Source organism: Garra rufa, chromosome 23, assembly GCF_049309525.1.
Source record: "Garra rufa chromosome 23, GarRuf1.0, whole genome shotgun sequence".
In the NCBI taxonomy this organism is placed as follows: Eukaryota; Metazoa; Chordata; class Actinopteri; order Cypriniformes; family Cyprinidae; genus Garra; species Garra rufa.
Genome location: NC_133383.1, coordinates 25,678,363 through 25,706,278, shown reverse-complemented (window position 1 = coordinate 25,706,278; position 27,916 = coordinate 25,678,363). Strand labels below are relative to the sequence as shown.

The following is a 27,916-nucleotide window of genomic DNA, read 5'->3' as shown; positions in this document are numbered from 1 at the left end:
GTCCTGGTTACTTGTTTCTTTACTAGAAATATAAATAAGTGCTAGTAACATAAAAATACAGATTAGTTAGTTATAACCAATAATGTTAAATTGGCTTGCCATAGATGGGAGCTTCATCAGATGCACTGATGACATCACAACATGCAAGGAGCTTTAATAAATTGGAAATTTAAAGAGGTTAATTCTCAAATATAGTGTATTTTTAGTTAAAAAAAAATCTCATTATCTCTTAAGCAAGCATAAAACAAATGTTAGGAAGAACACATTATTAAGCATCATGACCTTTTATTTTCTGATTATGAGCATCTCTGTTATTTATTTCTCTCTGGGTTTATGTTTTTATACATTACAAATGACATTCTCATTCTTTTTCTTTATTTTTTCTTTTTAAGACACTTTGACCATAACATGATGTCATATTTTATCAGGTGATATGTGCTTTATTTTTTTTTTTACTGTATTTATTTTTCTTAATGCAGTGCTTACTGATCTTTGTTCATGTAATCAAATCTTTGTAGAATTTGAGTGCCTTTGTGTTGAATTGTTCGTGATTTGATTTAGACTACAAAAACACTCTTGTGACATTGATATTTATTATGTGCTCAGCGTATAAAACCGTTGCTGGTGTTAATGGACCCCTGGTGATTTTGGATCAAGTGAAGGTATTGGATTTCTATATTATTTATTACCCTTGTTACACATGTTGTGTTTTAAAAACATAATGCATCTGAATGTGGCGCAGCAACTCTCTGCTTACTTATTGAGTATAAAAAATAAAATAAAAAACAATATGTAATATTTTCTTGTAAATGATAATGTCAGCTTGGCTGCTTTTACTCAATAACGCTGTACAGATTTACCATTACTAAAGTGCTGGATTAATTTGAAGTTCTGTTAACCGTTGATCAGTAACATTTGAATATCTGATTCAGTTCCCCAGGTATGCTGAGATTGTCCATCTGACTCTGCCTGATGGCACTAAGAGGAGCGGACAAGTGCTGGAGGTCACAGGCTCCAAAGCTGTGGTTCAGGTCAGGAACTAAAACTTTCTGAAATACCTGTTTTAAATTTTTTCCCCTATTGTGAACATCTGATCTCTAGCACTCCTCATTATTTCATTTCTAGGTGTTTGAGGGAACATCTGGTATTGATGCCAAAAAGACCACATGTGAATTTACAGGGGACATTTTGCGCACCCCTGTGTCTGAGGATATGCTGGGTAAGAATTAAAAAGGAGATATTCTGAAGTCATGTGATAATTTTTATCATGTGTTTTTGCTAAAACTAGAAGTCTGTTACAGGTCGGGTCTTTAACGGCTCTGGAAAGCCGATTGATCGAGGGCCTGCGGTGCTGGCGGAAGACTACTTGGACATTATGGGTACATTTCAATGAGGCCACATAAATTTTTACACTCACAAATTGTCATCAGTGGCATTTTTGAGTATTGATATTGTGTTTACCATCCAATTTTCTCCTGCCTTCTGTAGGTCAGCCGATTAATCCTCAGTGTCGTATTTATCCCGAGGAGATGATCCAGACCGGCATCTCAGCCATTGATGGCATGAACAGTATTGCAAGAGGTCAAAAAATCCCTATTTTTTCTGCAGCTGGTCTACCCCACAATGAGGTGAGACCACTGTTGTTTTTTAAGTGTTTCATTCTCCTCTGTTTTTCATTTTGATAGCTGAATATGTAAAAGCATGATTATACATGACCCTGGACCACAAAACCAGTCTTAAGTAGCACGGGTTTGTAGCAATAGCCAAAAATACATTGTATTGGTCGAAATTATAAATTTTTCTTTTATGCCAAAGATCATTAGGATATTAGGTAAAAATCATGTTTCAAGATATTTTGTAAATTTCCTACCTTAAATATATCAAAACTTACATTTTGATTAGTAACACTGTAAAAAATTTACTGTAAAATTTACAGCAAGTTACTGGCAACTTTGGTTGCCAGCAATACTGTAAATTTTTACAAGTGCACTGTAAATGATTAACTACAGTTTTACTGTAAAATTTACAGCAAGTTACTGGCAACTTTGGTTGCCAGCAATACTGTAAATTTTTACAAGTGCACTGTAAATGATTAACTACAGTTTTACTGTTAAAATACAGCAATTTTCTGTATATATATACTAGCAACGATATATACATTATTTAAAGCTGCTACTGTGAAATTGCAGCAATAGTTTGCAATTTTACAAGTGTACTGGAAATCATTAAATAACGTTTCACTGTAAAAATATTGTACTACTTTAATTTGTATATTCTTTATTTGCAGTATTTATTTTCCAGATTGCTGAATAATAATGACTAGCAATTTAAACAATTTATTAACTGCATAAGCTTTAAACAATATTTAACTGCATAAAGTGTTGTATAGTATGAAACTCAGTGCACCTATTATTTAATAAAAACAAAAATAATAATAATTTGACACATCTTAATCTTGATAAACAGGTCCAATTTTATTTAAAAAATCTCTTATTTATTAACTCTCAAATTTGCATGAAAGAAATGTCATAGAACAGTGTATTCAGTATTATTCTGAATTCCAAAATAAATTGGGCATGAAAATATTTACTTGAAACATATTACGCTGCTAAATATTAAGGTTAACCAATATTTAGCCAAAGTTGAAACCAACATCAAGTTAAGCAACATGGTTATAATTAAATGGTTCGAAATACCATAAAGACAGTGATGAATTTTCACAACTTCATGGACAGTCCAACATGGCCAAACAACAAGCCCTCAAGTGAGTCCAAAAAAACTTCTGATCGAAAAAGGAGAACAGTTCAGATCCAGATGCTGTTCCAGCCCAGGATGCAGAGTGGCTAAAAAAATATATAAAAGAACAAAAAGGGCAATACATTAGATATTTTACAAAACAATGATACAGTCAGACAAAGACAGAGGGATGACAGATACAGTCAAAGGCAGAGAGAGTGATGATTGTTACAGTTAGATCAGTATGATATTAAACAGTAAAACACTAAAATTGTGAAAAATATTACAATTTTTACAAGTTATTACAAGTTTTATATTTGACTATACTTTCAAATATAATTTATTTCTGAGATGCAAAGCTGAATGTTCAGCATCATTACACCAGTGTTGCATGATCTTTCAGAGATCATTCTCATTTATTATCAATATCCTGATTTATTGTCAATGTTATTGTCAATGTTGTCAGTGTATGTTTTGGAGCCTGTGATACTTTTTCAGGATTCTTTGATGAATACGTTTCAAATAACAGCAGTTATTTAAAAGATAAAGTTTATCTAAAAATTTAAATCTTTACAATCAATTTCAATGTAACATACTATATATAAGTATAATATATAAGATTCCTGAAAAAAGTATCACAGGTTAATAAAAATATTAAACAGCACAATTGCTTCTAACATTGATAATAAATCAGCATATACAATAATTTCTAAAGGATCACTAAAGGACATTGGAGTAATTAGAAGACTAGTGTATTGATGCTGAAAATTCAGAAATAAATTACATTTTTAAGTATATTAAAATGGATAAAACATTTTAATAATATTTCACAACATTATAGTTTTTTCTGTATTTTTTATCAATTAAATGCAGCCTTTATGAGCAGAAGATACTTATTTCAAAACATAAAACCTACTGATCACAAACTTTTGAACGCTAGTGTAGATAAAGGATAAAATAACATAATAAAAGGAAAAAGATCTTGGTGTATGTGTACTTACATGTCAGTAATTCTGCTGAAAATCCTTCGCATTGCAAAGAAAACTGGTAACTTGGGTTCACTTCTGCTGGTTTCTTCTGTGTTCTGTCGTTTTAGATGGGTCTTTTCCTTTCAACTTCTTTGTTTCTCTCTCAGGATAAATATCTACAAAACAGTCAGGAAGCAGACAATATGTAATTCACATTAGTTTTAGCTTTTGTACATCTGAATTATTCTCCCTAAAAAAACTCTCTCTACTTGAGTTGAGAAACATATTCTATCATATCTACATGTAAAATGCAGGTACTCAGATTGTTAGAATGCAACTATTACCTTTGTATGAACTCCAAAACTCCGTCTGTCTCCTCTTGATAACGTTAGTCCAGAATATGTAATATGCTGCGAACAGGCCAGACAGGACAATGGGCTGGATTAAGGCATTCTTCAAATCAAAGTTAGCAAAAAGCATTAACGTTACATTCAAACAATAAGCGAATAAGCAAGTTATCAAAGGTGCTAGTACATCTCACTGCTTACGTTAACCACTTTAACAGCACCGTTCAGAGTTTACGTGACACACATCCTCCGTGAGCGGCTGACCGCGAATCGCGAGCCCTAAATACGCGTTTTATTTCGGTGCCCGTGTTAACAGATGGCTGCCTGTGCAAATTTGTTGTACATCATAAAATAATCACGAGAAAGTGTGCTGATCAGCACGACGTCGCCGTGAATCACATCTTTTGCCAATGAAGCTTGTAATTCTTAACGTAGGAACCCAGAGATGTTACGCCTATAGCCGATATAAGGCAGGGGAATGTGTGTGTAATCCTTCCGCGACTGCAGTGCCGAATCCCCGCACAAGTCTCTCTCGTGCTCCGCGGACGGAGGATTCGTTAATCTGCGGTTACCGCGAATGTTTATGACACCTTATATTCTTTAATATTCTAATACAGTTACAAATTATGAAAAATAAAACAGAAATAAGACACTTACTTACCACAGTTATGAATCGTTCTTCTTGCTGCTCCCAAATGTCGACCGTTAAAGATAATCCCGCCTCTTTAGATTTGAAATTTACCAGAATGCATTGCGGTTTACAGCAATATGCTGTATTGGCTGTATTATAAGAAATACAACCCGCTGCTGTAAAATATTGCTGTAATTTTTACAGCAATTTGTTACAGTGAATATGCATGGCAAAGAACTAATTTGGATCGATTTAAAGGCGATTTTATCAATATTTTGATTTTTTTTTTTTAAACCCTTAGATTCCAGTTTTTCAAATAGTTGTATCTCGCCAAATATTGTCCTATTTGCCTTTTTTTTTTTTGGCTTTAAAAAATTAAAACTTATGACTGGTTTTGTGGTCCAGGGTCACATATAAAAGGCGATTCACAAAAAAGACACACACTCACACACATTTTTTAATGTTATTATTGGTTTTATTTAGTAAGAATGCTTTAAGTTAATCAAAAGTGACAATACAGACATTTGTAATATTACTTTGTAATTATATTTTGCATTTATATTTTAAATAAATGCTGTTTTTTACTTTCTATTTATTAAAGATCATGGATTCCACAAAAATATTAAGCAGTACAACTGTTTTCAACATTGATAATCATAATGAATGAAATAATAATGAATTCTTGCGCAGCAAATCAGCAAATTAGAATAATTTCTGAAGAATCATGTGGCACTGTAGACTGGAGTAATAATGCTGAAAACTCAGTTTTGCATCACAGGAATAAATTCCATTTTAAAATACATTTAAATAGAAAACACTTATTTTAAATTGTAATAATTTTGGTAAAAAAAATGCAGCTTTGATAATCACAAGAGACAATGTTTTACTTAACATTAAAAAAGTCTTATTGACAACCAAACATTTGAACAGTAGTGTATGTAAAATGCAATATAGCAATAGCAGACATAAACATATGTACAAATAATATACAAACAGTTAACTCAGATCAATGCTATTTATAGTTTCTTAACCACTGCATTCTTGGACACACCTTAGCACAGCAATACTGTGGAAAATACCCAAAATGCCTATTTTAATTTTTATTTTATTTTAATTTAATTACCTAACAATTGAACCTTGAACCTGTTTTTTTGTTTTTTTTTTCTCACTGTAATATGTGTTTTTCAGATTGCTGCACAGATCTGTCGTCAGGCGGGGTTGGTGAAGAAGTCCAAAGATGTGATGGATTACAGTGAAGAGAACTTTGCCATTGTGTTTGCTGCCATGGGGGTGAGGAGCACTTTTGGTTAAAAGTTTGCAATCTACATCAACACCAATGGGATAACTTCATGACATTACTTGTATCTTTAGGTCAACATGGAAACTGCAAGATTTTTTAAGTCTGATTTCGAAGAGAATGGGTCCATGGACAACGTGTGCCTCTTTTTAAATTTGGCCAACGATCCTACGTCAGTATCTTCTCAAATTTTCTTGAAAATTTAAGGGATAGTTGACCCAAAAATGAAATGATGTCATTATTTACTCGCCCTCATGTCATTCGAAACCTGTATAAAGCCTTTTAGGTTTTAAATATGCACTATAAAAACATACATAAAAGTCTAAATGATTTCAAGTGGACGAAAATTAAATGAGGTAAAGAAAGAACAATCCCAAGTACAATCCTTCAAAATGTCATGCAGGTTTGAATTGACATGAATGTGAGTAAATAATTTTTTTTTTAAGTATTTTGATGTGACATGGACCAAAATGTTTGATTTTCTGTTGCAGGATTGAACGCATCATCACCCCTCGCCTTGCGCTTACCTCAGCTGAGTTTCTGGCTTACCAGTGTGAGAAGCACGTGCTGGTCATATTGACTGACATGAGCTCTTATGCGGAGGCTTTACGAGAGGTACAACGTGTGAACTTTAGGGCTGTCAAATCCATTAATCGCGAATAATCCCTTCCAAAATAAAGGTTTTTGTTTACATAATATATACAGTCAAGCTCTAAATTATTCATACCCCTGGCAAATTCTGACTTGAAGTTACATTTATTCAACCAGCAAGTTTTTTTTTTTTTTTTGACCGGAAATGACACAGGCTTCTCCCAAAAGATAATAAGACAATGTACAAGAGGCATCATTGTGAAAAAAAATATTTCTCAGCTTTTATTTACATTTGAACAAAACGTGGCATGTCCAAAATTATTCATACCCTTTGCAAACTGTCACAGACTATGGGAAAATCCAAAGTTCTATACCATTCCAAATAGTCCAAGCTGGTTTAAAGCATCCTAATTGCCCTGATTCATTGGGAACAGCTGTTTCAATCAACTCAACAGGTGAAAAACAGAAGCTCTCTGCTGTTGGCTTGTGGACAGTCATGGCTAAGACAAAGGAGCTCACTGAGGACCTGCGGCTGCGCATTGTGGCTGCTCACAAGTCAGAAAAGGGCTATAAGACCATATCTAAGTGTTTTGAAGTTAATCGATTTGACAGCTCTTGTAAATGTATACTCACAGTCGTTAGTATCAAGGCAAAACATGCTTTTTGTAACTAAGTGTTAAACCCTATCATCTTGAAGGTCTCAGCAGCTAGAGAAGAGGTTCCTGGTCGACGTGGTTTCCCAGGATACATGTACACTGATCTGGCAACAATATACGAGAGGGCCGGACGTGTGGAGGGACGCAATGGCTCCATCACCCAAATCCCAATCCTCACTATGCCCAACGATGGTTAGCAAACATCTACCTACTCTTCTTTTAATCTTTTAATCATCTGAAATGGTTTACTTACTTATTTTCATCTCCTGTCCACAGATATTACTCATCCTATTCCCGATTTAACTGGCTACATCACTGAGGGTCAAATTTATGTGGACAGGCAGCTTCATAACAGACAGGCAAGTCATGGAAACAAGCTTACAGTCTGAACATTAGTTCTATGCTTAATATTTTTAATCTCACATGCTGTTTTTGTTGATATTTCTGTGCAGATCTATCCTCCAATCAATGTACTACCTTCTTTGTCTCGATTGATGAAGTCAGCCATTGGCGAAGGAATGACACGCAAAGACCACTCAGATGTTTCTAATCAGCTGGTAAGTATATATATATATATATATATATATATATATATATATATATATATATATATATATAGCGTATTTGCTGCTTAAATAACATTTTTAGATTTACATTTACTCGAAATTAATAATCTAATAAAAATTTAACCTTAGAGGTATTTTAAGTACATTTTAATAATTAAAATAATAATAATACCAAGCAAAAAAAAAAAAAAAAAAAAAATTACAAAAAAAAGATGATTAAATTGTTGCAAAATATTAACTTAAAATCTTAGTGGTATTTCAAGTAAATATTGATAATAATGGGAAAAAAAAGTTATACACAACAAAAAAGTAAAAAAAAAAAAAAAAAAAGTAAAATAAAAATAAAAAAACTCAATAAAAAATAAATCAACACTTGCTGAAAAGATTACATTAAATTATAAAAAACTATTAACTTAAAAGATCAGAGGTATTTAAGTAACTGTTAACAATAAAAATAATAACCTGAGTTTCACAAACTAGGGTTAGTAAGTTGATGAAAAGCTAGTGTGTGTGTGTGTGTGTATATATATATTTATATTTATATTTATATATTTATTTGTGTGTGTGTATATATGTGTGTATATTGAATTAATTATTACAAATATTAACTTAAAATGTTATAGGTATTTTAAGTAAATTATTAATAATAAAAATAATAATGAGAGTTTCCCAAACTGGGGTTAGTAAGTTGATGAATAGCTAATAATTTTTAAATCATGAAAATGAAAACAAAAACACTAATAAAACAAACAAATAAATAAACTTACTAAAAAAAGATGATTAAATTGTTACAAAATATTAACTTAAAATCTATATTTGTTTTATTTTAAGTAAATATTAACAATAATGAAAAAATAACTAGAGTTATATACAACAAAAATGTAAGTAAATAAATAAAAAAATAAAATAAAAAAATGTAAAATTAAAATAAAAAACAAATAAAAAATAAATCAACATACTTGCTAAAAAGATTATATTAAATTATGAAAAACTATTTAACTTAAAATATTTAAGTAAATATTAATAATAAAAATAATAACTGGAGTTTCACAAACGGGTTAATAAGTTGATGAAAAGCTAATAATTATGAAATCGTAAAAGTGCATAATTACTAAATCATAAAAATGTAAACTAAAACAAACAAATAAATAAACTTACAAAAAATAAGCGTTATGTACAAAAAAATTACATTCAATTTAAAAAATGAAAAAAATAAATCAACATACTTGCTGAAATCATTACATTAAATTATTAAAAGCAATTAACCAAAAATATCAGAGGTATTTATGTAAATATTAATCATAAAGAAAATGTAAAAATAAATCAATATATACAATGATTAAATGATTTAAAATATTATTTACCTTATTATCATTTTTATTATTATCAGTGGTGTGCTGCTTATTATTTTACTAACCCCAAACATATAAACTGTAGTGCAGATTAAACAAATAAAGAAAAAACAGCATCTCAGTAGTGACTAAAACCATTGGGTCCCTCTCACAAACACTTATGTGCACCAGATTTCGCCCTCCTGCAAATATTATTTTATTTTATTCATCTGATGTTGTAAGCAAATTGTGTATGAAAAATTTAAATATTTTCTCATCTTTTGCAGTATGCTTGCTATGCAATCGGAAAAGATGTGCAGGCAATGAAGGCCGTGGTTGGGGAAGAAGCACTGACACCAGATGACTTGTTGTACTTGGAGTTCTTACAGAAATTTGAGAGGAATTTTATTTCTCAGGGTAAGTAACAACAGAAGTGTACCTGTGAAATGATATTAAAAAAATCTCATCTTATTCTCGCCCTATTGCATTAAAAATGTAACGCATCAAATCAGTTGTTCTCACCAAGCGTGAAACGATTTGATTTTCTCAAATCGCTATGTGTAATATCAGTTAAAAAAAGAACAATATCTTACAATAAAAAGGCAATCCAAATTGTAGGTGAGGTTGTTTCTTCGTGGGAACAGATTTGGAGAAATTTAGCATTATATCATTTGCTCACCAATGAATCCTCTGCAGTGAATGGGTGCCGTCCCAGAGTCCAAACAGCTGATAAAAACACCACTCCAGTCTATCAATTAATGTCTTGTGAAGTGAAAAGCTGCATGTTTTTAAGAGACAAAGACATTAATTGATGGACTGAAGTCTTACTAGTGAATTACTGTGGTGTTTTTATCAACTGTTTGGACTTTCATTCTGACGGCACCCATTCACTGCAGAGGATCCATTGGTGAGCAAGTGTTGTAATGCTGAAGTTCTCCAAGAAACAACTCATTTGCATCTTTTGATATTTCAGAATGAGCCTAACATGTTTTGTGCCACAGGTGCTTATGAGAACCGAACTGTGTTCGAAACGCTGGACATTGGCTGGCAGCTGTTGAGAATCTTCCCCAAGGAGATGCTGAAGAGGATTCCTCAGAGCACTCTGGCCGAGTTTTATCCCCGAGACTCCAAACATTAGTCTTACTTTCTTTCTCATTTAATCTGTCCTCTACACTTCTAGATGTTACTCACTCTCTCTGCTCAGAGCAAGTACACTGAGTCTACATTGATGGAATACAAAGTTGTTTTCATTGCTGCTCTTGGTATTTATTTATCATGTAAGTGTTGCTGAATAGTAAAGCAAATATTGTATGAATATTGTTGCTACACGGCAGTGTGAAAGTTTGTGTGTGTGTGTGTGTGTGTGTGTGTGTGTGTGTGTGTGTGTGTGTGTAGCTCAGTGTGTCCAACTGTATTCTGAACAAGTATGCATCAACTACTAGTATGCATCAGTGCCAAGTTGAATGTATAATGGCTTAATGTATTCTATGAATTTTTCATCGTTATAATGAATACACTATATATAAAAGTACATATTTATCATTAAGTATGAAAAGAAGCCATATATTCATAGAATGCATTACAAAGGAATGGACAAAGCACAGTAAAATGGAGTAAAATCAAACACTGAGCAATATATTTTTTTCATTTGTCATGTATTGTTATTTTACATTTTGTATACAAATGTGTGATTTATGTTTGTGTAAGCAATATGTTTATTATAATTTATTTTGGTGCCATGAATATATGTACTGTGGTAAAGTGAGTGATATCAAGTGAACTCATAATGAAGTGATTGTTGTCATAATGCATGAACGCTATATTGAAAATATGTATGTGAACACTTGCTTCATGAAATAAACCTTGATGTGGTATAAATGAATAATGATGCTGATAGTAATCAAATATAATTGTGCTTCTCATTAATTGTGCCTACTCATTAGTAGTAAGTTGCTAAGTCAGACAATAAAAAGGGGGGGGGGCATTTTCTGCTTTGCAAAACCTTACTTGCACACCAATGATTTTAATATGAATTATTTAGGTAAAAGTAATATAATTAGCACATAATACAATTAATATATATATTTTTTAAATATAGCATAATATTTTGCATACATCAAGATGTCTGAGGATATCTTTTAGGGACTAATTAGCTGTCTTAAAATGTTTAACTGCAGAGAGTATTGGAGCCTTCACAAAGCAAGCATCAATTATCGTTTAACGACTAGTTTCCCAGGTGAACAATATTTGATGTAATTAGTCATTTGCTCTAATTGGACTGGTGAAGGCCTATAAAAAACACTTACTCCCAGCTACATGTATGCTTGGATTTTTAGATTCTCTGTGGTGGTTTGAGTATGTGAACATTGGGGTTTTGGAGCACTTTTGGATTTTTGCCATGGATCAAGGGTGGAAAAGGTGAGTTCATTCATTCAATCTGTGTTTATAAGTGACTTTGCAAACACTTGCTAATGTGTTTTTTTAAAACTTGTAGGTTACCCTTGCTAGTGATCTTCTTCATTTTTTGGAGAAGTGCTGATGGATTTAATGGTGAGTTGTCTTTTCTTGATTTGCAAGGAAGCTTGTTTATTGGGGCTTGTATTAAAAGTCTTAGTTTTATTTTTTTTGTAGGTGGATCTTATTTCAATGCCCATAATCGATGGGGTCTGCCTTCTGACACATTCTCACCTCGTGCCGCCCAGTCTTCTATGTCAGAGGCCCGTGTAACTGGGACTTCGCCTGTTGAAGAAGTGGGCTCCAGTTTCTCTAATAGACCCCTGAGAAGAGGATCAAAGCTGAATCTGTACCAGTCTGTCAAAGGTGGTCACGGTATCTCCCAGTCGGCATCCCCTGCCCAAACTGCTCCAAGCAGCTCTGTCTCTGCTTCCTTGCCTTTGCCTGTAGTTGCTCAACCTTCAAGCAGTTTGACTGCCTCTGGATCAACCCTTCAAGGTGCTGCTAGTTTTCAACCCCAGTATGCTGCAAGTGGTTCTGGACCTGTTTCTACCCAAGGAGAGAGTAGTAGCTACCCTGCCAAGCTTGTTGTTTCTGGCCAGTCCACCAGTGATAGTTCACCTGTGTTCAGCTCTCAGGAAACCTCTGTTCATCAATCAGCAGAAGCCTCTTCGCCTGTGCTCTCTCAGAGTATCTCTTACAGCAGTTCATCTGCTCCAGGTGCCACTTCCATTTCTCAAAGTAGGCCTGTACTACTAGAGAGCTCAGGTCAACATGTATCTTCTCAGGGTGATGGTAGTTACAGTGGTTTGTCCCAAGGTGCCTCTAGTCAGTATACCTCAGACTCCAATACCAAGTTTGGTTCTTTAACCATTTCTAGCCAGTCCACTGGTGACCAGAGTTCCCCCAGTATTGGTTCTAGCTCTCAGGGTGTATTTTTAACTTCTGGTTCTTCCCTTTTAGCAGCGGCAGAGCTTGGTCCTCTTGACTTCTCTCCCATGTCTCCAGAGACATCCAGTCAGCTTCTGCCCATGCCTTTGGCATCTAGCCAGTCTACTAGTAGTCAAAGCTCCCCTAGTCTGCTTCTAGTTAGCCCTCAGAGCAGTTCTGAATTGAGGTCAACAGATGCTGCTGCTTCATCTGTGTACAGTCAGGGCAGTGACTCTTACAGTAGCTTGTCCAGCCAGGCTCAAGGCTCTTCCATATCTCAGGGCAGCTCTGGGGCTGAATTGTCTGCAAGTTCTCACCAATCTATCCCTGCACAAGTAGGGACTGACAGTGGTGTGCCCCAGTCTCTCAGTGCCTCTAGTCTGTATACTCCAGTATCCCTGATGTCTAACAAACTTGATGCTTTACCTCTGGAGGTTTCTAGCCAGTCCACAAGTGGTCAAAGTTCACCTAGTGTGTCTGTGTCAAGCACTCAATTAGCATCTAGTAGTTATGTCCCTGTACAAGGAGGTAGTAGCTCTCCTAGTTTATCTCAGGGTACTCTCAGTGCTCCTATGTCTGCACCCCAAGCTATTTATAGCCAGTCCTCAGGTAGTGGGTCTTCTAGAGCAGTTTCAAGGTTTGGTTCTCTGTCTCAAACCGGAGCTTCTGGTCAGTTTACATCTCAGGGAGGGACCCGTTACGTAAAGCCCATTTCCTCACCCCAAAGCACTTCCGGTCAGGCCACTAGTGTCTTGAGTTCGCATAAGCAATATACCTCTGCCTCCCAGGGTAGCTCTGGGGCTCAGTTTGGGGCCTCTTCTGGTTTGGCCTCACAGGGAATAAGCAGCTCCTACAGTGGTTCTGTCCAGTCTTATGGTACCGCAAGTCAGTTTGCCCCTGGATCTCCAACTTATGCAGGTGTATCACTGTCCTCACCCCAAGCTGTGGCTGGTCCAACTACTGTTCAGAGTTCACGGAAGCAGTTCACATCTACCTTCACAGGCAGCTCTGGCACCCAGGCAGCATCCTCTACTCGCTTCACTCTGCAGGGTAGCACTGCTTATGGTGGATTACCTCAGTCTCAAGGTACCGCAAGTCAGTTTGTCCCTGGATCTCAACCTTCTTCTGCAGGGGTCTCCCTGTCCTCACCCCAAGCTGTGGCTGGTCCAACTACTGTTCAGGGTTCACAGAAGCAGTTTACTTCAGCCTCCCAAGGCACCTCTGGGGCTCAGTTTGAGGCTGCTACAGGTTTTGCTTCACAAGGAATGAGTGGCTTTTACAGTGGTTCTGCCCAGTCTCAAGGTACTGCAAGTCAGTTTGCCCCTGGATATGCAAGTGGATCTCTGTCCTCACCCCAAGCTGGTCCATCCACTTCTGTCCTGGGTTCTTTGAAACGGCCTACTTCTACCTACATGGGCAGCTCTGGCACCCAGTCAGGATCCTCTGCTCTCTTTACCCTGCAGGGAGGCACTGCTTATGGTGGATCAATTCGGCCTCAAGGTACTGCAAGTCAATTTGTCCCTGGATATGCAGGTGTATCACTGTCTTCACCCCAAGCTGTTGCTGGTCCTACTACTGTTCAGAGTTCACGGAAGCAGCTTACCTCTGCCTCACAGGGCAGTTCTGGGGCTCAGTTCGGGGCCTCTACAGGTTTTGCCTCACAAGGAGTGAGTAGACGTTACAGTGGTTCTGTCCAGTCTCAAGGTACTGCAAGTCAGTTTGCCCCTGTATATGCAAGTGGAGCAGTGTCCTCACCCCAAGCTGTTGCTGGTCCTACTACTGTTCAGAGTTCACGGAAGCAGCTTACTTCTACGTTTACAGGCAGCTCTGGAGCTCAGTTTGGGGCCTCTACTGGATTTGCATCAGAAGGAGTGAGTAGACGTTACAGTGGCTCTGTCCAGTCTCAAGGTACCGCAAGTCAGTTTGCCCCTGGATATGCAAGTGTGTCACTGTCCTCACCCCAAGCTGGCCCTTCTACTGTTCAGAGTTCACGGAAGCAGCTTACTTCTACCTTTACAGGCAGCTCTGGGGCTCAGTTTGGGACCTCTCCTGGATTTGCATCAGAAGGAGTGAGTAGACGTTACAGTGGCTCTGTCCAGTCTCAAGGTACCGCAAGTCAGTTTGCCCCTGGATATGCAAGTGTGTCACTGTCCTCACCCCAAGCTGGCCCTTCTACTGTTCAGAGTTCACGGAAGCAGCTTACTTCTACGTTTACAGGCAGCTCTGGAGCTCAGTTTGGGGCCTCTACTGGTTTTGCATCAGAAGGTGTGAGTAGCCGTTACAGTGGTTCTGTCCAGTCTCAAGGTACTGCAAGTCAGTTTGCCCCTGTATATGCAAGTGGAGCAGTGTCCTCACCCCAAGCTGTTGCTGGTCCTACTACTATTCAGAGTTCCCAGAAGCAGTTTACCTCTGCCTCACAGGGCAGTTCTGGGGCTCAGTTCGGGGCCTCTACAGGTTTTGCCTCACAAGGAGTGAGTAGACGTTACAGTGGCTCTGTCCAGTCTCAAGGTACCGCAAGTCAGTTTGCCCCTGAATATGCAAGTGGGTCAGTGTCTTCACCCCAAGGTGTTGCTGGTTCTATTCAGAGTTCACGGAAGCAGCTTACTTCTACGTTTACAGGCAGCTCTGGAGCTCAGTTTGGGGCCTCTACTGGTTTTGCATCAGAAGGTGTGAGTAGCCGTTACAGTGGTTCTGTCCAGTCTCAAGGTACTGCAAGTCAGTTTGCCCCTGTATATGCAAGTGGAGCAGTGTCCTCACCCCAAGCTGTTGCTGGTCCTACTACTATTCAGAGTTCCCAGAAGCAGTTTACCTCTGCCTCACAGGGCAGTTCTGGGGCTCAGTTCGGGGCCTCTACAGGTTTTGCTTCACAAGGAATGAGTGGCTTTTACAGTGGTTCTGCCCAGTCTCAAGGTACTGCAAGTCAGTTTGCCCCTGGATATGCAAGTGGATCTCTGTCCTCACCCCAAGCTGGTCCATCCACTTCTGTCCTGGGTTCTTTGAAACGGCCTACTTCTACCTACATGGGCAGCTCTGGCACCCAGTCAGGATCCTCTGCTCTCTTTACCCTGCAGGGAGGCACTGCTTATGGTGGATCAATTCGGCCTCAAGGTACTGCAAGTCAGTTTGCCCCTGTATATGCAAGTGGAGCAGTGTCCTCACCCCAAGCTGTTGCTGGTCCTACTACTGTTCAGAGTTCACGGAAGCAGCTTACTTCTACGTTTACAGGCAGCTCTGGAGCTCAGTTTGGGGCCTCTACTGGATTTGCATCAGAAGGAGTGAGTAGACGTTACAGTGGCTCTGTCCAGTCTCAAGGTACCGCAAGTCAGTTTGCCCCTGGATATGCAAGTGTGTCACTGTCCTCACCCCAAGCTGGCCCTTCTACTGTTCAGAGTTCACGGAAGCAGCTTACTTCTACGTTTACAGGCAGCTCTGGAGCTCAGTTTGGGGCCTCTACTGGTTTTGCATCAGAAGGTGTGAGTAGCCGTTACAGTGGTTCTGTCCAGTCTCAAGGTACTGCAAGTCAGTTTGCCCCTGTATATGCAAGTGGAGCAGTGTCCTCACCCCAAGCTGTTGCTGGTCCTACTACTATTCAGAGTTCCCAGAAGCAGTTTACCTCTGCCTCACAGGGCAGTTCTGGGGCTCAGTTCGGGGCCTCTACAGGTTTTGCCTCACAAGGAGTGAGTAGACGTTACAGTGGCTCTGTCCAGTCTCAAGGTACTGCAAGTCAGTTTGCCCCTGGATATGCAAGTGTGTCACTGTCCTCACCCCAAGCTGGCCCTTCTACTACTGTTCAGAGTTCACGGAAGCAGTTTGTCTCCACCTTCACAGGCAGCTCTGGCACCCAGGCAGGATCCTCTTCCCCATATGCAAGTGTGTCATTGTCCTCACCCCAAGGTGTTGCTAGTCAGCCCAGCCAAGGATATCAAGGCTATTCTGTGTCCCAAAGCCAGAAGTCTCAAAGATGGCAGCCTTCAGCTGCTCGTTGGGCACAAGGTATTCAGACCTCAGATGCTGCTACATCACAGGGTAGCTATTCATCTCAAAGCTCTCCGATGGAGTTCTCTTCCCTGTCATCTGCAGGTGGCTCCTCTTCAGGAGTTTCTGGCCCGTTTGTTTCTGCACAAGGTGGCGGTGCCAGTTATGGTGGCTCTTTCCGATCTCAAAGCCTGTCTACCAAGCATACCCCTGGCTCCCAGCTCTATGATCCAAGTGTTGCCAGTCAAGGTACATCCAGTGCTTCAACTTCTGAGGTCTTAAGTAGCTACAGTTCAATGAACACCCAGAATGCTCCTCAACCATCCCGCAGCTCATCTTCAAGCCGCTTTTACTCCCCTAAAGTATTTTAGAATTGAAACCCTAATAAATGTTTGAATCAAAGCAAATTCTTTTGTATGTCTCGTATTTGTTTTTCAAAACATTTAAAGCCTAGAACTCTTGCTAATTTAGTTGTTAGGGTTAAGGTGCTCTTCATAGTTTAAATGACTCTTGATCAAAAGGTTTGGTTTAATATGCCTTAAATTACTGTGGCTCTTTGTTTCCTTTAAACTTTAAGAAAGAAGATCTTAAAGTATCTTGATACAATGGAAAAAATTGAGCTGACATTTAAATTAAGGTTTATTACATTAAAATGTACCAGTAGCTCTTACATGTTATCTATGTGATAACGTGTAGGCAGACTATGATTGTGCAGCAGTGGTGTGTCTTCCAGTAGAAAATGTTATTTATACCACAGGACGAAATCATGTGCAGCCACAGGTCTGCATATCAGTTATTATAGGATAGTTTAAGCAACTTATTCAATCAGAATTTAAGTCTGAACTATGACTTTTTATTTTTATTTTTTTTAAACCTTACTGCAAAAGACTCGAAGACTATCACAAATATGCGACAAACCGTTTGACTTAATCAACCAGCCGATATAGCGTCTGCATTCCCCCCAATGCCGGTTAGTGCATATTTGCTACAGACCTAGGAACCTTTGACAAGCACTTTCTAGTGGGACCGTAAAGTGACGGACTTATTTCTTGTTTACGCACGAGAATTACTCCGGTCGCGAAGTTATGGATATGAGTCGGAAAAGTTTGATCTTTATGGCCTACTGTCGCTAATATGCTACAAAGCTAAATATTACAATAACTTCAAAAATACTTAAACATATTTCACCTCATTACGTCGAGTGTATAAGCACACAATAAGCAGGTTAATATTTGTATCTTAGCACAACTTACCTTATATAAATAAGTAAAAGGGTGAATATATAAAACATTGTTTTTTGTCATTATGCCTGTTGTCACAAATTTGCAACATACCAAAATTTCTATTTATTTGTTGTGCAAAAGTGAAATTGATAATCTCAACATTATTTACCATCTACTTAAAGGCAAAAACACACATAAAACATTTTTTTATATACAGCTATATAAATTCAGGCGTTAAGGGGTTAAAAAGAATCCATTTCTCATTGGGCTGGCTTGCCCTTTGAGACCGTTTCTGAGACGTATCAGCATAAACCAGCAAAGGACCAGCATAAACCAGCTAACACCAGCATCCCAGCACCAAAACATACCTAACCAGCATATGCTGTTTTTTTTCAGCAGGGTTAGCTGTGGTAACTTTTTCGCAAGACACGAAACGTACCAATAAGTACATACCACTGCAGTTTCCAACAGAAATGAACACTAGAGGCAGTAAAACAGCACTTGTAATCGTTTTCATACACATGTATGGTTACAGCTCCATATGTTTCACTTTCTGGAAGTAAAAAATATGCTCGGTAGCTCGTAGCGGTGCGTACGAATCCTGTGAAAAACAACTCACGATGAAAGACCTGAAAGATGAGAGTTCAAAAAACAGGCTAAAACTACATTCTTGCAATTGCGTTTTTACGTCACATTCACTTTAGTTCATACTATTTTGTACTATTTAGGTGTAGTACAGGTGGTACGTTATTTTAAAACATCACGGAGCATTAGATTTACAACGGACATTTCAAGTAAGAACTGTGGTGACACATACAAAACCAAACATAAAACGTAACATATGTACATTCATCTGTTCCAGGTGAAAAACACTCTTTTAGCGCCACTCAGTGGACATATCTGTTGGAAAATGCAGTAATATACTTATTGATATGTATTTCGCGTCTAGAAAAAAGTTCCCACAGGTACGTTCCCAGATAGCAAACTGACATAGAATCAACGTAGAATCGACGTCTCCCGTGACATCGAAACGACGTTGATCTACGACGTCGATCCAATATCAGTTTTGTATGGAAGGCCGTTAGGGCCAAAACGTGTTGTACAAACGCGTTAACGCGTAACTACGTGTTAACACGCAATTACGTGTTAACACGCAATTACGTGTTAACACGCAATTTGTGTAATTTTGTGCTGGCACTGAGCTTTCTACACCATCTAGTGGTTGTTTTCTAATGATTTTTATTTTTTAATTAATTTAAATTAGGTTACATTTAATTACAGCACAAAAGCATTTTTTTAAATTATCTTTTTTTAATTGTATTTTTTATATTTCATTTTTAATTACACAATTACACAAAAGGTTAATTACACATTTTTCAAAATAGTGTTTTGCATGCTTATACTGTCATTTTTAAGCCATATTATTTTACAGACACATAAAAAACATGTAATGTAATCACTCTTAACTACTCACTAAACTCAGCTCATGATTTATGATATAATTCCTATCAAATACACATGTACTAACACGGGACTCACTAAATTCCAGGGGTTTCATTACCACGACGTAAAATGGGCGTCCCTGGGGGCGTTGGGAAAACGCCCCTTTCTAAAAAAAATGAAAATATTAAGAGAGGTCACCGATCATGCGCAGTGAGTCAGTTTTTTTGCGCGGGCATTTCAAAACCTAGGATCAGCACTGATGGATGGACAACACAGTCATACAGGTTATTTTTATGTTTTAAAATCTTACATTTAAACGATTTTCGAAAACAAATAAACAGCTGTTATAGAAATGTAAAACGTGTAGCGTCTATTTACGAAAATTAATCATGGTTTACAACGGTATCGTGGACAGGTATTTCAAGACACTGTATATGAATATAAATATGAAGTGCTCGAAACCCCTGCGATTGTGGACAGGTATTTCATGATACTGTATATGAATATAAATATGAAGGGCACGAAACCCCTGCGATTGTGGACAGGTATTTCATGATACTGTATATGAATATAAATATGAAGTGCACGAAACCCCTGCGATTGTGGACAGGTATTTCATGATACTGTATATGAATATAAATATGAAACCCCTGCGATCGTGGAAAGGTATTTCATTATGAATATAAATATGAAGTGTATCTGGCACGAAACCCCTGCGATCTTGGACAGGTGTTTCATGATACTGTATATGAATATAAATATGAAGGGCACGAAACCCCTGCGATCGTGGAAAGGTATTTCTTTACGAATATAAATATGAAGTGTATCTGCCACGAAACCCCTGCGATCGTGGACAGGTATTTCAAGATACTGTATATGAATATAATTATGAAGTGCACGAAACCCCTTCGTTCGTGGACAGGTATTTCAAGATACTGTATATGAATATAATTATGAAGTGCAAGAAACCCCTGCGTTCGTGGACAGGTATTTCAAGATACTGTATATGAATATAATTATGAAGTGCAAGAAACCCCTGCGTTCGTGGACAGGTATTTCAAGATACTGTATATGAATATAATTATGAAGTGCAAGAAACCCCTGCGTTCGTGGACAGGTATTTCAAGATACTGTATATGAATATAAATATGAAGTGCACGAAACCCCTGCGTTCGTGGACAGGTATTTCAAGATAATGTATATGAATATAAATATGAAGTGCACGAAACCCCTGCGATCGTGGACAGGTATTTCAAGATACTGTATATGAATATAAATATGAAGTGCACGAAACCCCTGCGTTCGTGGACAGGTATTTCAAGACACTGTATATGAATATAAATATGAAGTGCACGAAACCCCTGCGATCGTGGACAGGTATTTCAAGATACTGTATATGAATATAATTATGAAGTGCACGAAACCCCTGCGATCTTGGACAGGTATTTCAAGACAATGTATATGAATATAATTATGAAGTGCACGAAACCCCTGCGTTCGTGGACAGGTATTTCAAGACACTGTATATGAATATAAATATGAAGTGCACGAAACCCCTGCGATCGTGGACAGGTATTTCAAGATACTGTATATGAATATAATTATGAAGTGCACGAAACCCCTGCGATCTTGGACAGGTATTTCAAGACAATGTATATGAATATAATTATGAAGTGCACGAAACCCCTGCGTTCGTGGACAGGTATTTCAAGATACTGTATATGAATATAAATATGAAGTGCACGAAACCCCTGCGTTCGTGGACAGGTATTTCAAGACACTGTATATGAATATAATTATGAAGTGCACGAAACCCCTGCGATCGTGGACAGGTATTTCAAGACACTGTATATGAATATAATTATGAAGTGCACGAAACCCCTGCGATCGTGGACAGGTATTTCAAGATACTGTATATGAATATAAATATGAAGTGCACGAAACCCCTGCGTTCGTGGACAGGTATTTCAAGACACTGTATATGAATATAAATATGAAGTGCACGAAACCCCTGCGATCGTGGACAGGTATTTCAAGACACTGTATATGAATATAATTATGAAGTGCACGAAACCCCTGCGATCTTGGACAGGTATTTCAAGACAATGTATATGAATATAATTATGAAGTGCACGAAACCCCTGTGTTCGTGGACAGGTATTTCAAGATACTGTATATGAATATAAATATGAAGTGCACGAAACCCCTGCGTTCGTGGACAGGTATTTCAAGACACTGTATATGAATATAATTATGAAGTGCACGAAACCCCTGCGATCGTGGACAGGTATTTCAAGACACTGTATATGAATATAAATATGAAGTGCACGAAACCCCTGCGATCGTGGACAGGTATTTCATGATACTGTATATGAATATAAATATGAAGTGCACGAAACCCCTGCGATCGTGGACAGGTATTTCAAGATACTGTATATGAATATAAATATGAAGTGCACGAAACCCCTGCGTTCGTGGACAGGTATTTCAAGACACTGTATATGAATATAAATATGAAGTGCACGAAACCCCTGCGATCGTGGACAGGTATTTCAAGACACTGTATATGAATATAATTATGAAGTGCACGAAACCCCTGCGATCTTGGACAGGTATTTCAAGACAATGTATATGAATATAATTATGAAGTGCACGAAACCCCTGCATTCGTGGACAGGTATTTCAAGATACTGTATATGAATATAAATATGAAGTGCACGAAACCCCTGCGTTCGTGGACAGGTATTTCAAGACACTGTATATGAATATAATTATGAAGTGCACGAAACCCCTGCGATCGTGGACAGGTATTTCAAGACACTGTATATGAATATAATTATGAAGTGCACGAAACCCCTGCGATCGTGGACAGGTATTTCATGATACTGTATATGAATATAAATAAGTGCACGAAACCCCTGCGTTCGTGGACAGGTATTTCAAGATAATGTATATGAATATAAATATGAAGTGCACGAAACCCCTGCGATCGTGGACAGGTATTTCAAGATACTGTATATGAATATAAATATGAAGTGCACGAAACCCCTGCGTTCGTGGACAGGTATTTCAAGACACTGTATATGAATATAAATATGAAGTGCACGAAACCCCTGCGATCTTGGACAGGTATTTCAAGACAATGTATATGAATATAATTATGAAGTGCACGAAACCCCTGCGTTCGTGGACAGGTATTTCAAGATACTGTATATGAATATAAATATGAAGTGCACGAAACCCCTGCGTTCGTGGACAGGTATTTCAAGACACTGTATATGAATATAATTATGAAGTGCACGAAACCCCTGCGATCGTGGACAGGTATTTCAAGATACTGTATATGAATATAAATATGAAGTGCACGAAACCCCTGCGTTCGTGGACAGGTATTTCAAGACACTGTATATGAATATAATTATGAAGTGCACGAAACCCCTCCGAACGTGGACAGGTATTTCATTATACTGTATATAAATATGAAGTGCACGAAACCCCTGCAATAGTGGAGGTATCTGAAGCAAATGGCTTTTCCCTAACTGCGCATGATCGGTGACCTATGCAAATTCTCAAATAGGCCACGCCTGCCTGGTGACGCAGTATCGATTACGCTGTACTGAAACCCCTGGGAAAAAGTGCATCCCCGCTGCTTACGTCCTGCTTACGCGGGCAGTGTGAAACCGGCGTGACTCTATAAACTGACCAGTTTATGAAAGTTTCTGATTTTAATCACATCTTTATGTGTAGACAAGAAGTTTTGACAGGTCTGTAGTAGTTTTACTGGTATTTTATCAATGGGTGATTGGAAATAGGCTCAGATAACCTAAACATATACATGGTACTGTTACTCGGTGACGTCATTGACGTACCGTAACAGAATCTAGTTCAAAAGCATTTTGATCTCTCATGGTAAACAAATATTGATATTGGAAGTAAGAATTATAAACAATATCAAAAAAGTAAACTTAGAAGCAAATTATTGTATGTTAAGAATTTATGTTCAGTATATTCTTTATGTTTTCTACATATCACATGTGCTCTGGTTTGGTTCCTTGTAATAAACCTGGCATTGTATACTAAATATTGCTGGCTCTGTGACAAATTGCTTCTTATGTTTTTATATTTTTCCATGATGATGGCCTGCACCCCATAGTTGGAGCGAACCTCCTGTTGGACAACAACTCTAAGGCACAGTAAACCATATGGCTAGTAAGTTAACCTCAAACAAACACTAATGTTCAAATTTCAGTAAGATATAGTAAGTTTCTTTTGCGTGCCAAGACTGGATTTATTTAAAAATTCAAGATTAAAAAACAGTAAAAACGGTGATATTGTAAAGTATTATTACCATTTTAAAGTTGTTTACTTTGTGAATATATTGTAAAATGTAATTTATTTCTGCGAACAAAGCTGATTTTTCAGCATTATTACTCCAGTCTTCAGTGTCATATGATCCTTCAGTAATTATGCTGATTTGATGCTTAACATACATTTTTGATTATTATCAATGTTGAATACTGTTGTGCTGCTATTTTTTTCTTTCAGGATTCTTTGATGAACAGAAAATTCAAAAGAACAGCATTTATTTGAAACAAATCTTTACACTCACTTTTGATCAATTTAATACATCTTTGCTGAATAACAAAATTAATTTCTTTAAAAGAATCATGATAAAAATAAATAAACTTCACAACATTAAGAAGGTTCACACAAAAAAATATAAATCAGCACAGCTGTTTTTTTGTGCAAAATCAGCATATTAAAATGATTTCTGAATGATCATGTGACACTGAAGCCCGTAATGATGCTAAAAATTACAGCTTTGATCACAGCAATCAATTACATTTTAACATATATTAACACAAACAAACATCTTGTGACCTTGCACTTTAGTCGTATGTTATGAAATGAATAATCGTTTGTCTGAAATAATATGAACAGCAGTTATGCTAATCTTTCTCTTTTTGCTTTCCTGTTTCAATCTCGGGATGCCCATCCCAAGGTTGCTAGAGATTACACCAGTTCCAGTTTGGATCCAGCCTCACTTGTGAAGACTTCAGAAGATGCCAGCACTTACAAAGACTTGATATGATGGCAACTATACAAACCTGACAAATATTATCCTTATATTGTAATCATTGCCCAAAAAGGTAAATTTGCAGATTTTCAACTTTGTATTGTTACAGTGTGGGTAATATATGTAAATGAACAATGTTTTGCATATTTGTAATTTTTTATATACTACTACTATTAAATTATTTAGCAGTTTGGACATCTTTTACTACATTTACTAAACAGCAGTTTGGGACCAAGTATGTATTTTTGATGCAGATGTAAATGACTGTAAATTAACCTAAAAAGGTGTTATATGCCTTTGTCATAAGCTCTAATAATATTGTTAAGCAAAGGTATTAATGAGATCTTTTTAAAAGTAATAAAGTGACTTTATTAAATTACACACTATGACAATACAGTTACTGTGTTGTTGATCTACTTTTAGGGAGGAACTTGTCAAGAAATCTACTTCACAGCACATCAGTGGAAGGCTTTCCTATGTAACAAACATGGACTCAAGTTTTTCACCATTGTATTTATCCATATCAGGTTTGTAAATGCATGGGGGTTTTATATTTTGCATCATTTGTCTTTTATGAAAAACACATAAAAAAAAAACATAACAAGGTCACTGGTCACTGGTTCTCACAAAACATCAGTATTTTGCCACAAATATTTTCTAATTAGTTAAACTAAAATTAAACTTACATTGATCATTTGTAATACCAGATACAAGATGTGATACTTTATAATGCAGGGTACCCAGTCCAGTTCCTGGAAATCTACCTTCCTGCATAGTTCAGCTCTTCAGGAGCAGTTGAGAATTACAGACGGTTGTTTTGGATCAGGGTTAGATCAGAATTCAGCAAGTAGGTGGATCTCCAGGAATGGGCAGTCCTGTTATATTGGTTATGTATGATGGATTTTGAACTGTAATATTTTTATTGCAGATTTTCTGGGATTCCAGTTGAATACATCAGTACACCAGATGTTGGCCTGGACAGATGTACCTACAGTACACCACACTGACCTCTCTGCTTTTGCATAGATGCTGACTACTAACATGTTCTATGAAGGTATTATTATAGCAAAACTGAACACCTGTGACAGTGGAATTTGTAGTTGTAAGGAATAGTCACACATGCGTATCTGTAAATTTAAAGCCACAGAGAATACGTTTTATAGGAGTTTAATTTTTTTGTACTTTTTCTCACAAACATAACACAACAGTTATACCATTTAAAATTCTCAGGTGCACAGATCCTATTCTACAATTCACAAATTAAGTAACTTATATGCTCACAGATAAAAATCAACAAAATTTGCACATTTGCATATACAGTTGTAGTCAGAATTATTGGCACCCTAGGTAAATATGAAGCCTGTGAAAATAAAACTGCATTGTTAAAGGGTTACTTCACCCCAAAATGAACTTTTTTTTTATTTTTTTTTACTTTTTACTTTTCCCCATGTCATTTCAAACCCATAAAAGCTTTGTTTGTCTTCCGATCACAATTTAAGATCATTTGCCGTTTTACAAAGCTACAAGCATACTTTTTGCACACAAAAAAATAAAATAAAATAACGACTTTATTCAACAATTTGTCTCCTCTGCATCACCATAGCGCCATTTTGCCATACGCTGTTCTCTGTCAGCTGCATCACATGGAAATGTTGTTTTTGTTCTAATCCAATAAATGTAGAAAACAGCTTACGCTGTTTGCGCCCAGTGGATACTCTCCAAAATGCCGCTACGGTGGCACGAAGGAGACAAATAAAGTCACTATTTTTGTTATCTTTGTGTACAAAAAATTTTCTCGTAGCTTTGTAAAATTATGGTTGAACCTCTGATGGCAGATTGACTATTTTGACGACATCTTTCATACTTTTCTGGGCCTTGACAGTGCTATCTACTTGGCAGTCAATGGGACAGCCACAAAGCCCCTGGTTTTCATCCAAAATGGGGGTAATGACAAAATTTTCATTTTAGGGTGGAGTAAGCCTTTAATCCTTTTTGATTAAAGTACTTTTTTACAGGTTTCTTTGATCATATTTACTGAGGGTGCTAAAAATTGTGACCACAACAGTAAATCAGAACTAGTATCTCACATGACGAATCAGTATGTGACATCCCACTCACACACTCGCGCTCTCTCCATTGATAAATACAACTTGTGGCCTTTGACCGCTTCTACTAGCACAGTACACTCAGCAAGTTTTTATTTATTTATTTTTTTAATAAATTGGAGCGAATAGAATAGAATACAATAGGTAAGTGCTAGATTCTATGCTAAATTCTAATAAAGTCTGTAAATATCTGAAGTTCTAATAAATACACATTTCAGAAAAAATGAAATATAGTCCTGCATAAATCTGGTATAACAGGGTGTGTGAATTTTTTCATTTGTGGAACACGATTTTTGCTCCTACAAAAAAAAAAAAAAAATATATATATATATATATATATATATATATATAGAGAAGGTTTTGTTGTGTTTGTGAAAGAAACAAAATACACATTTGCAGCTCCTAAAACATACTTATATATTCTCTACAAATACAAATTCCACTGTCACAGGTGCTCAGTTTTGCTAATAATAATACCACATACAATAGATGTATGGTATGCAAATATAACAAAGGGACATAAACAACTAAAAATATTTAGGGATGCAAATGTATCAAAACGCATGATTATACATCTAAAAGAAAAACATGCAAAACTTTTAGGGAGTGAAAATGGTAAATGAGCTCATGAGTGCTCCACTGCTGCCATTGAAAGTGGTAATTTCAGGTAATTTTCATTCATTTCATTTACTCAAGTATTTGTTTTCCACCAAGTGACAGAAACACATAGCATATTTTACATATTATTTCCATTAATAATGATTAGAAATGTACATTTTAAATAAAATGCTGCCGTTTTATATGAATATATACACAAAATAATATTTTTAGGCAAATGCTAAAAAATCCTCTAAAAATGTGTATATGGAGTGATATATTGCATAAAACAGCAATTTGAAATTAACTTTGTCCATGCCTGATATTGTGGGTTATGTCTGGATCACCCTTTTCAAACCTGACCTGATTAGTTCACACCCCTGATATCACAAGGAACCTAAATTTTAATTGCAAAAGAAAATCGATTCATCTGCTATGTACCTCTGTCTTCTGTTTTCAAGGGTAGGAATTCTTTATAAATCATCTTTTCACCAATATGTCTTTATTTTGTGGAACACAAAAGGAGATAGTGGCATAGATTCAGTAACTATATAGAATGATAGCAATGATAGTGAATGGTGACTGAGGCTGTCTGCCTTACATCTCCTTTTGTGCCCCACTAAACAAAATTCAAACACATTTGACATTTTTTTATTCTGAAGTGAATATAGCTTTTAATTTGTAACTTCTTTATTAGCCTATAAATTACTTTCTTTGTGTTTACTTCCTATAATTTGATTTCTTTGTATGTATTTGAGTGTCAAAGCATTTTCTAATGTTAGTCTTATAGACAGATTGTGCTCTAAACATGTATTTGTGAATTTTGTGTAAATAATAAATAATGACTGAATTTGATGTGTGTTCCATAAATTATTGCATATACAGGCTAATTTGTCTATTAAAAAGTATGTAAGAAACAAGCAGACAATATTTATTGTGTAGCATCGTTTTACCCCCCTGAAATCAACATCGTTTCAAAGTTAGGTAAG

General features: G+C 36.7%; 1 protein-coding gene and 1 long non-coding RNA gene across 2 annotated transcripts; one reads left to right on the top strand and one right to left on the bottom strand.

Moving 5' to 3' along the window:
• Nucleotides 1–525: 525 nt before the first annotated feature.
• Nucleotides 526–10,868, top strand: LOC141299076 (V-type proton ATPase subunit B, brain isoform). Its single transcript, XM_073829356.1, has 13 exons — nt 526–662; nt 933–1,031; nt 1,126–1,219; nt 1,302–1,379; nt 1,489–1,628; nt 5,871–5,972; nt 6,054–6,151; nt 6,471–6,594; nt 7,268–7,418; nt 7,503–7,585; nt 7,679–7,783; nt 9,411–9,540; nt 10,125–10,868. The coding sequence occupies exons 1-13, from the start codon at nt 597–599 to the stop codon at nt 10,259–10,261; spliced, it is 1,407 nt and encodes a 468-aa protein (XP_073685457.1). The 5' UTR covers nt 526–596; the 3' UTR covers nt 10,262–10,868.
• Nucleotides 2,456–4,818, bottom strand: LOC141299902 (uncharacterized). The gene is made up of 3 exons (XR_012341874.1): nt 4,049–4,818; nt 3,738–3,880; nt 2,456–2,843 (listed from the first exon to the last, which is right to left on the bottom strand). It is a non-coding gene; the product is annotated as an uncharacterized lncRNA (long non-coding RNA).
• Nucleotides 10,869–27,916: the final 17,048 nt, after the last annotated feature.

What these genes read in the sequence shown, in the direction of transcription:
- LOC141299076 (XM_073829356.1), top strand. Translation starts at nt 597, where the DNA reads ATGTGCTCAGCGTATAAAACCGTTGCTGGTGTTAATGGACCCCTGGTG. An exon ending in AGACTACTTGGACATTATGG is followed by an intron (nt 1,380 to 1,488) that starts GTACATTTCAAT and finishes TGCCTTCTGTAG; the next exon opens with GTCAGCCGATTAATCCTCAG. An exon ending in TTGTGTTTGCTGCCATGGGG is followed by an intron (nt 5,973 to 6,053) that starts GTGAGGAGCACT and finishes TTGTATCTTTAG; the next exon opens with GTCAACATGGAAACTGCAAG.